The sequence below is a fragment of the Carcharodon carcharias genome, chromosome 22 (assembly GCF_017639515.1).
Source record: "Carcharodon carcharias isolate sCarCar2 chromosome 22, sCarCar2.pri, whole genome shotgun sequence".
Classification (NCBI taxonomy): domain Eukaryota; kingdom Metazoa; phylum Chordata; class Chondrichthyes; order Lamniformes; family Lamnidae; genus Carcharodon; species Carcharodon carcharias.
In genome coordinates this window covers 59,318,704-59,330,851 of record NC_054488.1, presented here as the reverse complement: position 1 = coordinate 59,330,851, position 12,148 = coordinate 59,318,704, and the positions used below count along the sequence as shown (strand labels likewise).

Here is a 12,148-nt window from a genome sequence, read left to right as displayed (position 1 = left end):
CTGAGCAGCAAGAGGTAGTGGAACCTCGAAGGTCAGGATGCTGGTGACCAGGGTCCACTGCAACAGCGATTATTGGCCCAACCATGATATATCACAGGCGGTGCACCTATCTACAGATGAGTGAACGGCCATGCTGGAGGTGCCTCAGAATGTCCCAGAATGTGGTTTCACACATCTGCCAGCTTCCCCATGACGACCTGCAACTGCAAGGACTTGGAGGCGATCAAATGCTGGTGGCACTAAAGGTCACCACTGCCTTAAATGTCTTTGCCCGTGGCTCCTTCCAGGACTCCCCTGGGAACCTGTGCAACATCTTCCAGTTAGCAACACACGAGTGCATCCAGGAAGTGACAGAAACCCTCTTCAGGAGAGTGCACCAATTTCTCTGACGGGGTCTCAAACGCCAGGCTGCAAAAGTGTTGCATTTTGCAGCGATCTCAGGTTTCCCAAAAGTACAAGGGTCTATTGACTGCACATATGTGGCCTTGAGAGCTCCCTGGCAGCAGCAAGTCCCATTCATCAATAGGAAAGTTTTCCTCTCTTTGAATGTGCAGCTGATGTGTGATCTAGAAGGCAAATCCTTCATGTTTGTGCTTGGCTCCCAGGGAGCTCTCACGATGTCTACATTCTGAACCACTCCGAGGTGCCACAGGTTTTTGAAAGACTTCAGCAAATGAAGGGCTGGCTCCTTGGGACAACGGATACCCCCAGAAGATCTGGCTGATGGCTCTAGTTTGCCAACAGCAGAATGCTCCTGAGGAGAGCTACAATACCACACAATCCTCCACCAGGTCCATGATTGAGAAGACGATAGGCCTCCTAAAGATTGAGGTTCAGATGTTTGGACCACTGAAGAGGGTCTCTCCAATACTCACCACTGTGTGTCCCCAGATCATTGTTTTCTGCTGCACCCTGCATTACCTGATGTGATAAAGAGGGGATGACTTGGCTGAGGGAGACATGGAGAACTGAGATTTCCTCCAACAATGAAGATGGTGAAGGGATGGAACTGATGAGAGCAGGATGTCGCCAATCCACATGCTAAGGTCATTAGCAGGGGTATGACGTGGCAGATAGGCCCATGACAACCTGATAGCTAATAGATTCCAGGCAGAATATACTGCCAAGACATTTCCTTTATTTTTAGGTTTTCTATTCTCTGCTGGCTGGATGGCCCCAACTCCTTTTTCATTGTGGACATTATACTATGCTGTAATATACTTTGAGTTATGAAAGCCGAATTAAATTGCACTAAGTAACATCTGTCTTGCTGGTGGCTTGATTCTTTTCATGTGCAAGACTGTGCTAATATACAAAGCCTTGGCACTAAATACACACATTAGAACCTGCACTCTGTTCTCCTGCGACTTTGGGCACCAGTAAGTAGAATTTCCCATGCCCTCACAAACTCTGTGTGCATGGCAACTTGAAAGCAATATCCAATTTAGCCTCAGCTGGTATGTACTCATGTCACCTGTTATGATCCCAGCTAATGTTATTACTGGACAATTCCGATCCCAGAATGGAACCTGGCTTGATAGATCATAGCTTTTTTTTAAACTGTGGAGGGTACTCACTGAAACAGGTTCACAGGACTCTGCTGCTGACTTTTTAATAAAAAAGTAAAACATTTATCAAATAAGAAACATTAACTATATTACATTAGACAACAAAAGATTTCAATGCAGACACCAGGGAAAAAGCGATTCAAACTTTTTATCGTTTTAACCTTTTATCCCAGCAATACTCTCACAGACCCAACACCGCAGTGAAGAAGTACCACTGTTTCCACACAAAGGGTAGAACTGGTTCAGTTGCAGAGAGGTTTCTTTACCAGTAGACTTCTGAACATTCACTAAAAACCCTTCCACAATTGGTATCTCCCTTGAGCTATCTAGAAAACTCACTCTAAAGTCACTATTGCTTTAACTTTGGAGCATATGGGGGAGAATTTTCTCCCTGGTGGGGGGGAGGTTGGGTGGGAGTGGGCGGGCGTGTAGCCGATTGCCGCCCGTGATTGGTTGTGCACTACCATTTTACGTGGGCGGGCCAATTAATGCCCACCCAGCGTGATGCGCACCCGGAAGAATTGAGCACTCCCTGTGCAGGCAGGGGAGGAGGAGGCTGAGTTGGGGACCATGCTCTTTCCCACATGCGTGAAATCTCCCTGAGGCACAGAGCTGCCTCAGGGAGGTCAGTTTGATATTTAAAAATTTAAGTAAAGGAAAATAAATTTTTTAAAACATGTCTTCTTATGTGATGTTTCCCCTTGTGGGACATTCTAGAATGAGAGGCTATAGTTTTAGGCTAAGGGGTGGTAGATTTAAATCAGAGTTGAGGAGGAATTACCTTTCTCAAAGGGCCGTGAATCTGTGGAATTCACTAGCTCAGACTGCAGTGGATGCCGGGACGCTGAATAAATTTAAGGAAAAGATAGACAGATTTTTAATTAGTAACGGGTTGAAAGGTTATGGGGAAAGGGCGGGAAATTGGAGGCCGAAATGAGATCAGCCATGATCGTATTGAATGGCGGGGCAAGCTCGAGGGGCTGAATTGCCTACTTCTAATCCTAGTTCTTACGTTCTTTTGTGACAGTGTCACATGAGCTGGGACATGTCTGAATTTTTTTGAAAATTTTTATTAAAGTTTAAAAACTTTCATGAAACCTCATCCCGCCCTTGGATGAGGTTTCATGAGAAATGCGAAGGCCGCCTGGACTCTTCGCCTGCCCACCAACCTTAAGGTTGGATGGACAGCTCAGTTAATAATTTTAATTGCTGTTTAAATGGCCTTCATAGGCCTTTGACAGTTTGACGGGTGCACAGACGACTCCAGTGCGTGCCCGCCGAACTCAAGATCTGAATGACATGCGGTGATGTCGGGACGCGTGCCCGACGTCACCATGCGTCATTTTATGCGTTGGCAAGTGGGCCCCGCCCCTGCTCGCCAACCCAAAGATTCTGGCCATGATTTCCTTAACAGCCTTGCATCGTTTCCAGCTCGAGAGTATTTTTCTGTCTTCACTCCGTGATTTATACATATCAACTAAAACTAAAAACTGCATTTCTTGTCTTTCCCTGTATCTCTGTGGGTCTCTCTCTGAAAACCTGCTGCTAGGCAACAGCACAGTTTTTTCTATTTTTTTTTGCTTTAACTTTACTAAACTACCAACCCCTTGGTAATCCATATCTTCACTTTAAGAGTCATTAAAAATGTATATATACAAACAGGCCCCCAGCCTTGCCAGTGCCATCTCGCAAAAACTCTGAACTGAAACCAAACCCAGGTTACACCTTTCTTAACACACAAATAAAAAAGAATATGAATTAAACTTAAAACTATTTCTTGTTCCTAACACCCACAATTACAAATATAACTCACATAAAACCATCTCTAATTTCTAATGCACCCTCACACCTCCTGCTAAAGTGGGGCCGACCTGGTAGAGAGCTCTTGGGAGAGAGAGAGAGCTTAAAGCAGAACCAGATTTATTGGTCCACAGGGAGGACCAGCATGAGAACACCATTTGGCCCCTTGTGATCGCTCCTTCATGCAGATTGATCAGGAAAGATCGAGTTCCTACTCCCTGATCACCACTGACCCATGGTAGACCCATGTCCCTGGACATCTTTATCATACCGAAAAGTTTTGGAGTTACTTTGGAATCCACTCACTGAGAGTGCCTCACCTGCACTATGGGTTGCTGAGTTGCAACCGCTCCAGACCCTCCAATGGCAGAGACTCCTACAAGTCTCAGGCCTAGATGGCCTGACTATTAGTGTGAGCCTGTGATCTGTCATTGTGGACACCCCACCCCACCCATCTTTCCTGCATGGAACCGCAGAGCCCTGTTTGAGCTGCTGATGCTTCAAATGGATAGTCTCAGAGTCCTCGGCAAGGTCCAGCACACACGCCTATTCAACTCTCTCTCACCTTATGGACTAAGACCCCACTCCTTGAATGATGTCTGATGCAATTTGGCTGCAAACCCTTTATGTGAAGACCACGGCCATCCTTGATAAGGAGATGAGCAGGCCAAACAAATCTCAATGTGAAGCCTGACAAAGGCTCCTGTCAACGACACACACATCTCTTAAACCCTCCACTCAAATCCCTCTTGCAGTCACAGCTAACTTGCCCGTTGCCTCCTTACTTGAAGCCTTTACCTGCATGTTAGCTCAAAATGACAATTTACCAAAGACCATTAATGATTGGATGTGCCCACCACAGCTTTCTTCAGACATAGAGGGCAGCCCGTGGTTTTCTACTGTTAAGAACACAGTGTACAGCTTCACTCTCTCAGTCCTGAAACTGCATCTACTGTGTTCCTTGCCACTCACATAGCAGGTTTATCTCCCCTTGCGTTTTCATGGCATCCACCCACATCTCACATCAGGACAACAGCAGCAGGAGCTGCAATGACCTCGCTGAACAGACTTTCAGAGGCGTAGAAGTTCAAAGCGGCCATTACGTTTAAAGCCACCAGCAATGGATGCCTTTCCAGTCCCCACGGTGCCAGTTCCTGCAGAATGTCACAAATGTGAGTCAACAGATCCCTGGACATGTGGAAGCGTCAGTGACACTGGTTCTCACTCATCTGCAGATAACACATGCGAGTCCTGTAGACCATGGATCTTGCGGGCCACCTATGCACGATGTACCTGTTAACCACACCTCCTGCAACCTGAGGAGGCCCTGCTGGCCCTTGGTCTTGAGGATGTTGCTCCTCAATTTGGCAGTCCAGGTGCCTTTGTTGCAATCTTCTCCATTTTCTCTTTAGACTGTAAATGGTAATGCAGGCAGCGATAAATCCAGCCTCCATCTTTCTGATGGTCTCCTCTCTGTAGTATCAACAAGAAACAGACAAGTGTCAGCGTAGCCTCCAAATGTCCTCTTTCTGTCAATGACTCGTCAGTGAATGTGGGGGTCAAGGGCTTTGTTCCTGTGTCGGAGAGTACTCGCCCCTGAAATGGTGGCCCAATGTAGGGTGCGTATAAGGTTCGCCCCGCAACATGACCGAATGCCATGACATTGCTTTTGCCGGGCACTTGGGTGTGCTGCTTACAGCCCAGGCACTGGGAGCCTTATTCACTGCACTCTAACACTATACTCTTGAAATAAACATGAGGGTAAATGTTCATTCAGGAAATGAGACTACTTGAGGGGAGCCTGAAGCTTCTCTTCAGTGAACTTGTACAGCGCCAACTTTTGATCAGGCTTCTGGAGCTTGTCCATTTGCCCAGTTGCAATGGAGTTTGTGATTACTCTGGGGAATTTCCACTCTGTGAACAAGGTGTTAAAACAAGGAGATCGATTAGTGTCACTTCGTGGAATTAATCTTGGACGGATGGGCGTTATTGCTCCAGTTTCCTGATCCCCTGCATTGTTATTGAAAGGTTCCTAACATGTGTCAGCTGTGCCCCTCTCCTCATTTGGGAATGCACGGTTCAGTGGCATGCCAATGTAATCAGCCCATGCCAGTGCATGCAGCTGCCCTCCAATCTGCCCACAGGGCTCTCACCAGCAGAGCTTCTCATTTTAATTTAGCACTGCGCCATCGCTGCAGGTTGGAAGATGGTGATGCAGAACTCTCACCGCCAGACCAGCTTGGACCCTCCCTGCGTGAATATGGAAACCCCTCCCATTGTCCCAGAAGAGCTTCATGTTCATGTTTCCCTCCCTCACCGATCTCTCTATTCATCCCCTGTTTTCCTTGATTCCCTTGTGCTGCTGGTGCATGTCCATTTGTTAGCCCAGAACATTTTGAAGTGGATGTGCCTACGGCCTGTGTGGACCTCCCCCATCTCCAGCTTGGGGCCACTTACACTGTTCAGGTTCCCCCTCCCCCGCACCCTCCCCCCAGTCATGTGCCTGAGTGCAATCTTTCCTACTCATTACCCCCAGCAAGAGCCCTGGCCCTGTAGCCCTTTCTCCTGTGTGAGGCCGCTTGCCCCCCTTCCCCAGTACAGGCTTAGCCCTGCAGCTCCTGAGAAGTCATCCCTGCTTTACCGCTGGTCTGGTCGTAGAGACTTGCCTGTGACAACCCCTGAAAGCAAAGTTGTGCTGCCTGTAAAACCTGGCGCTGATTCCCATGAGCACTACGTGAGGCAAGGTAGTTGAACTAAGTTTGAAGTGAGGAGCGAAGTGCAGGTTGCCAGGTGCACGTTACATATATCATATTGTGAATCATATCATTCTAATTGCACACCAACATGCTCGGATTGTCCAGCATGGGGGGATGATTTCAGCAATGAAACCATATAATGACATGCAAAAATATTGAAATGACATTCCCGATGTTCTGCAGCGGGAAACACAGCCTGCCATGGATGGTTGGAGAGCACAATAAAACCTGGCTTTATATCGATTTTTGGCATTCTTGCAATATTTTCAGCTCCTGCCCGCCATGACGCCTGCCAGGAATAGGAGCAGAAAATCCTGGCCATAGTTTCTTGATGTGTGCTCCTAGCATGCGCCAGGGGTACTGAAGGGAAAAATTTCTTTTCTCATCCATTTTTTCTTTACAAACTTTTTTGATAAATGAATGCCAATCAATTTTAGAAGAATCATAGAAGTAACCACAAGCTGTATCATAAATGTCATAATTCTTTTTAAAATAGTTTATTTTTAATTCTATATTTTTTCAAAGCTGATGCCATTACTGATCATAGAAATTTTGAATCAGACGCCTGGAGTTCCTGGACTCTTTGTTGCCGGTGCATACAGTGGCACATTGAGGTATGTAACATGTCACTACAGATACAGGAGACGGTAGTTTATTAATTCCATGAATCATTGACAGAATGACAATGTTGAGCAAAGAAGAAAATAAGTTCTTTTAGACTGTTTAAACAGAATTTGCTTGGAATTGTGGAAGCAACTAACTCATACATCATGTGCTGTTATGGCACCATTAAGTTTCACTTAACTTCAGCTTTGCAGTGCCAATACAAGAATGATGTAGGCTCCTTTGTGATTCTGTTTTCAAGATATTTACAAACTTGCAGCTCAACAACTTGAGTTGAAGTTGCTCAAGCTACAGACACTTAGCACAGATTTGGTTGTCTGGGACCGCAGTGCTCTCCACAAACTTCCACATCTACATTATGGCACCCCACATGCCCTACCATATCAATCTAACTTCATTAATTTATTTGACTAGTTAATCAGTTACTAATTTAGTAAAATAATAATAACAAGTTATGGTTTCCTAACTTCGAGACAAAAGAAAAACATCGTCATATGAGAGATAAAACAGAAAAGAATGCAAAGGAGCACCTTGCCCTTTTGCACCAAATTCCCACCAGCATCAAATTCCCAACTTTAGCACTCTGTTTAGAGGTACACCTTTTACTCTGTGCTCCTTCCTTTGACAGAATGGACCTGTCCTCTCACCCGCCCTCCCTAAATGGTCGGGGACCCAGAGGCAGAGCACTAATGCCGTGACCTTGAGAAAGAGCCTCAGCAAAGCGTCCCATTAGGAAACTGGGTTCCTGACATGAATATGGTTCCACTGTTCCAACAGGGACTCACTGGAAAAGATTTTGCCTTGTGATTTTCAGTACAGGCCAGAGCAAGTTGTAATACAGTATTCATAATTGTTTGCTGCAGTCTCGTAGGGGATTTGCCTTGACTTGGCCTGAAGGGGAAGAAATAGAGCAAATGGGTGGACCAGGGCATAAGGAGCCAGAAAAAGAAGAGGAAACACATGCCCTAGTAGTCTAATGAGCTGCCAATACTTCAACCTTTCCAGTCTTAGCATCCATCATATCAGTGCCCTCCAACATGAAGTACAACGTCATGACTGTTCCTGTTGCATCTTTGAGATTACGATGTTATACCAACAGACAAAAACAAGACATTTTGCTTCATTACTCCAAAAGACTCCATTCTTCATTTGACAAATTATTTCATGAATGATAAGCATCTAGACATCATCTTGTGCAAAGCCATAGCAGCTGTCATGTTTGTTGTGTTATAGATTATTGTATATCCCAATGCAGCTGCTACGTGCTTCCTTGATTCCTGCCTCTTTGTTGTAATGAAGGCGTTGTAATTCCTGTAACTGGCATCATAGCTGTCAGCTGTTGCACAACATTCTGAAAGACTGACATATGTCTGCACGTCTGTGTTGTTTCAGGATCATCCTTCTTTTCAGGTGTGGACTCATAGAATTAGGTCCCATGATTCACTCACTCCCCTTCCCCGGCTCCTTTATGTTCTGTGAATCACTGTGTGGCAGATCCTCACTTGCACTTATGTTTATTATAGTGCTCCTATAACGTGATTCCTCAGTGGCTACACTATAATGTGAGTAGAATGGCAAATGAATGATTACTGAGGGCATTGTGAGTTGGCTATGATGGGTGCCTTTTAGGAGATGCAGCTGATAAGATAGACTGCTAGGATTCAGCTTGGGCCAGGGCACTCTGGCCCAGTTAGCTGTCTGGCATCAACAGTTGACCCGCTGGCAGGGCAGCAGCTGTCCTGTCATCATTAGAGGAGACAGTGCATGCCTCTGTCATGGAACCACTGCCATTCTCAGGAGTCTCAGCACCCCTTTTACTCTGCATTAGAACAGAATGCAGATTACTGGCTGGCTCTCAATGATCCTGTTCAAGCTTTCCTTCATGTTTTATAGGCCAAAGCCAAGATAGCTGTCTGAATTTCTATTGAAATGGTCACCAGATTCTCCATTACTGTGGGGCCTTCTGCAGTGCTGTTGAAGCTGACTTCATGGTTAACTGCATAATTTCAATATCACATACAGAGGCAGTACACAAGATGGAGTTGGACTTCTCCAAGCCCTCCCAACAGCTGTGCATGCTGGAGTGCAACCAAGTGCACTTATAAAGACCTTGTGGTTTGCCTTCTTCTGCACGGTAGGTCAAAAGTGTCTTCATAGAATCACAGAAAGTTTACAGCACAGAAAGAGTCCACTTGGCCTATCATGTCTGTGTCAGCTGAAAAAATGAGCCACCAGCCTAATCCCACTTTTGGTCCATAGCCCTGCAGGTTACGGCATTTCAGGTATACATCCAGGCACATTTTAAATGAAAATGAGGTTTCCTGCCTCTACCACCTATTCAGACAGTGAGTTCCAGACCCCTACCACCCTCTGTGTGAAAAAATATTTCCTCATCTCCCATCTAATCCTTCATCTGTACCATTTGTACCTGTATTAGGATGCAAGGTATCCCTCCAGCGATCATGATGATGTTGAGGAGGAGGAGATTGTGGATATAGCCACACAGAAGTCCACAGAGCAAGATTATCCCACATGCTTCCGTGTCCCAACCCTTCAATGTTACTCCCTGTGTCACTTGCTTTCTTACTTCCATGCACCAGTATAGAAACTTTCATCTGTTGGAATTGGTTAGTGCAAGTGAGGATCTGCCACCCAGTGATTCACAGAACATAAAGGAGCCAGGGGAAGGGGAGTGAGTGAATCATGGAATCTAATTCTATGAGTCCTCACCTGAAAAGAAGGACGGTCCTGAAACAACAGATGTACGTGCAGACATATATCAGTCTTTCAGAATGTACAACAGCTGACAGCTATGATGCCAGTTATGGGAATTACAAAGCCTTCATTACAACAAAGAGGCAGGAATCAAGGAAGCACATATCAGCTGCATTGGGATATACAATAATCCCCTACCATAGAAGTAGCAGGGTCGAGTTAGTGATTCCATCTCAATGAAAGTGAAGATTGTTGCCCTTATGGCAGTAGAAGATGGATTAGACAGCATCATGCATATTTACTTTCAGGCTTGCACGATCATATAGGACAAAAGAGCCGTGATGTGAAGTGACATGCTATAGAATTAGTTGTGGTTTGAAGGATTTGTAATTTGTTTGAAAATGGAGGGGAAAGAGGTGAGGGGAAAAATTATGGCAATGCTAAACAGTTGAGAACACATTGTCCATAAATTTAGTTCAATTTCTCATTCAAAAGAGATGTTTTCTGCATGATGGACAAGATTATCAGACTCGTTCAGATTACCTGGTCATTATCACATTGCTGTTTGTGGAACCTTGCTGTGTTCAAATTGCCTATTGTGTTTTCCTGCATTACAACAGAGTCTACATTTCAAAAGTACTTAACAGTCTGTAAAATGACATGGGACATCCATAGGTCATGAAAGTCGCTATAGAGGTGCAAGACTTTCTTTCTATTGAGTAGATTATTAGAATTCTGCATTCACAATTCAGCCATGTGGGTGAACTGTGGTGGTAAGGAAGTGGGGGGTGGTGGGGGGTGTGGTGGTGGTGGGAGGAGACAGTATGCTACAATGTCATTTGATCAGGATTTTATGAAATGTGTCTTACAAAGAGGCATCGAGAGGAGGAAAACAAACAAGGGTAGCTGAATGGTCAAACAGGCAATAAACTACTGCAAGGAAAGGATTCAGAGAACAACATTTGGATAACTGAAAGAGAATTCAGGTTTCATTTTTTAAAAAATTCATTTAAGGGATGTGGGCATCACTGGCTAGGCCAGCATTTATTGCCCATCACTAATTGCCCTTCAGAAGGCGTGGTGAGCTGTCTCCTTGAACCGCTGAAGTCCACATGGTGTAGGTGCAGCCACAGTGCTGTTAGGGAGGAAGCTCCAGGATTTTGACACAGCGACAGTGAAGGAACGGCAATACATTTCCAAGTCAGGATGGTGAGTAGTTTGGAGAGGAACTTCCAGGTGGTGGCGTTCCCATCTATCTGCTGCCCTTGTACTTGGTGAGTTTCTGCCATGCATCTTGTAGATGGTGCACATTACTGTCACTGTTCATCGGTGGTGGAGGGAGTGAATGTTGTGGAAGGGGTGCCAATCAAGTGGGCTGCTTTGTCCTGGATGGTGTCAATCTTCTTAAGTGTTGTTGGAACTGAATTTATCCAGGCAAGTGGAGAGTATTCCATCACACTCCTGACTTGTGCCTTGTAGATGGTGGACAGGCTTTGGGGAGTCAGGAAGTGAGTTACTCGCCACAGGATTCCTAGTCTCTGACCTGCTCATGTGGCCCAGTTCTGCTTCTGGTCAATGGTAACCCCCACGATGTTAATATTGGGGAATTCAGTGATGGCAATGCTGTTTAATGTCAAGGGGCAATGGTTACGTTCTCTCTTGTTGGAGATAGTCATTGCTTGGCACTTGTGTGGTGTGAACGTTACTTGCCGCTTGTCTAATAATGTCATTCTGAAGCTAACAACTATAGTAAAACTATGCCAAGTAACATCCTTTGCCAAGTCATAAAACTAAATGATTAAATTCTGTGTGAAACTATCATAAACCAAGATATGTAACACATTTTATCTCTCGTTCTCAGCACAATCTCTTCTGGTATCAGTGCTATGACTGCAGTCCTTGTGGAAGATTTTATAAAACCAATCTGGAAACCTTGGGAACAGCTTTCTAATAGAAAGAAGACTCTGGTCTCAAAGCTCATAGGTTGTTTTTCAACTAGGAAACCTTTTCAGTTCTTTTTTCACACTTAAATAATAATTCAGATTTTGTTTGTACAGCCACAGATGTAGTTTTACATTAAGAAATTAAATTAAATCGATAGCAAGCAATGACATAGGGTCAGATGATGTAGAATCTGTGTGGGTAGAGTTGAGGAACCGCAAAGGTAAAAAAACCATAATGGACGTTATGTACAGGTCTCCGAACAGTAGTCAGGATGTGGAGCACAAGATACACCAGGAGATAGAAAAGGCGTGTAAGAAAGGCAAGGTTACAGTGATCATGGGAGATTTCAATATGCAGATAGACTGGGAAAATCAGGTTGGTTGTGAATCCCAAGAAGAGGAATTTGTAGAATGTCTACGAGATGGCTTTTTGGAGCAGCTTGTGGTGGAACCCACTAGGGAACAGGCAATTCTAGATTTAGTGATGTGTACTGAGGCAGATTTGATAAGGGAGCTAAAGGTGAAGGAACCCTTAGGAGGAAGTGACCATAATATGATAGAATTTACCCTGCAATTTGAGAGGAAAAAGCTGGAATCAGATGTAACGGTATTACAGTTGAATAAAGGCAACTACAGAGGCATGAAGGAGGAGCTGGCCAGAATTGACTCGGAGATGAGCCTAGCAGGAAAGACAGTGGAACAGCAATGGCAGGAGTTTCTGGGAGTAATTTGGGAAACACAG

The 12,148-nt window shown here is 45.0% G+C and overlaps 1 protein-coding gene across 1 annotated transcript in view; it reads left to right on the top strand.

Annotated features, from left to right (window-relative positions):
* Positions 1–12,148, top strand: part of LOC121293683 (sodium-coupled monocarboxylate transporter 1-like) — a 143,521-nt gene that overhangs the window by 78,769 nt on the left and 52,604 nt on the right. The window contains exons 10-11 of the mRNA XM_041216851.1: positions 6,650–6,738; positions 11,325–11,446. Of these exons, the coding sequence (XP_041072785.1) occupies positions 6,650–6,738; positions 11,325–11,446 (211 nt within the window). The remainder of the gene's footprint in view (positions 1–6,649; positions 6,739–11,324; positions 11,447–12,148) is intronic.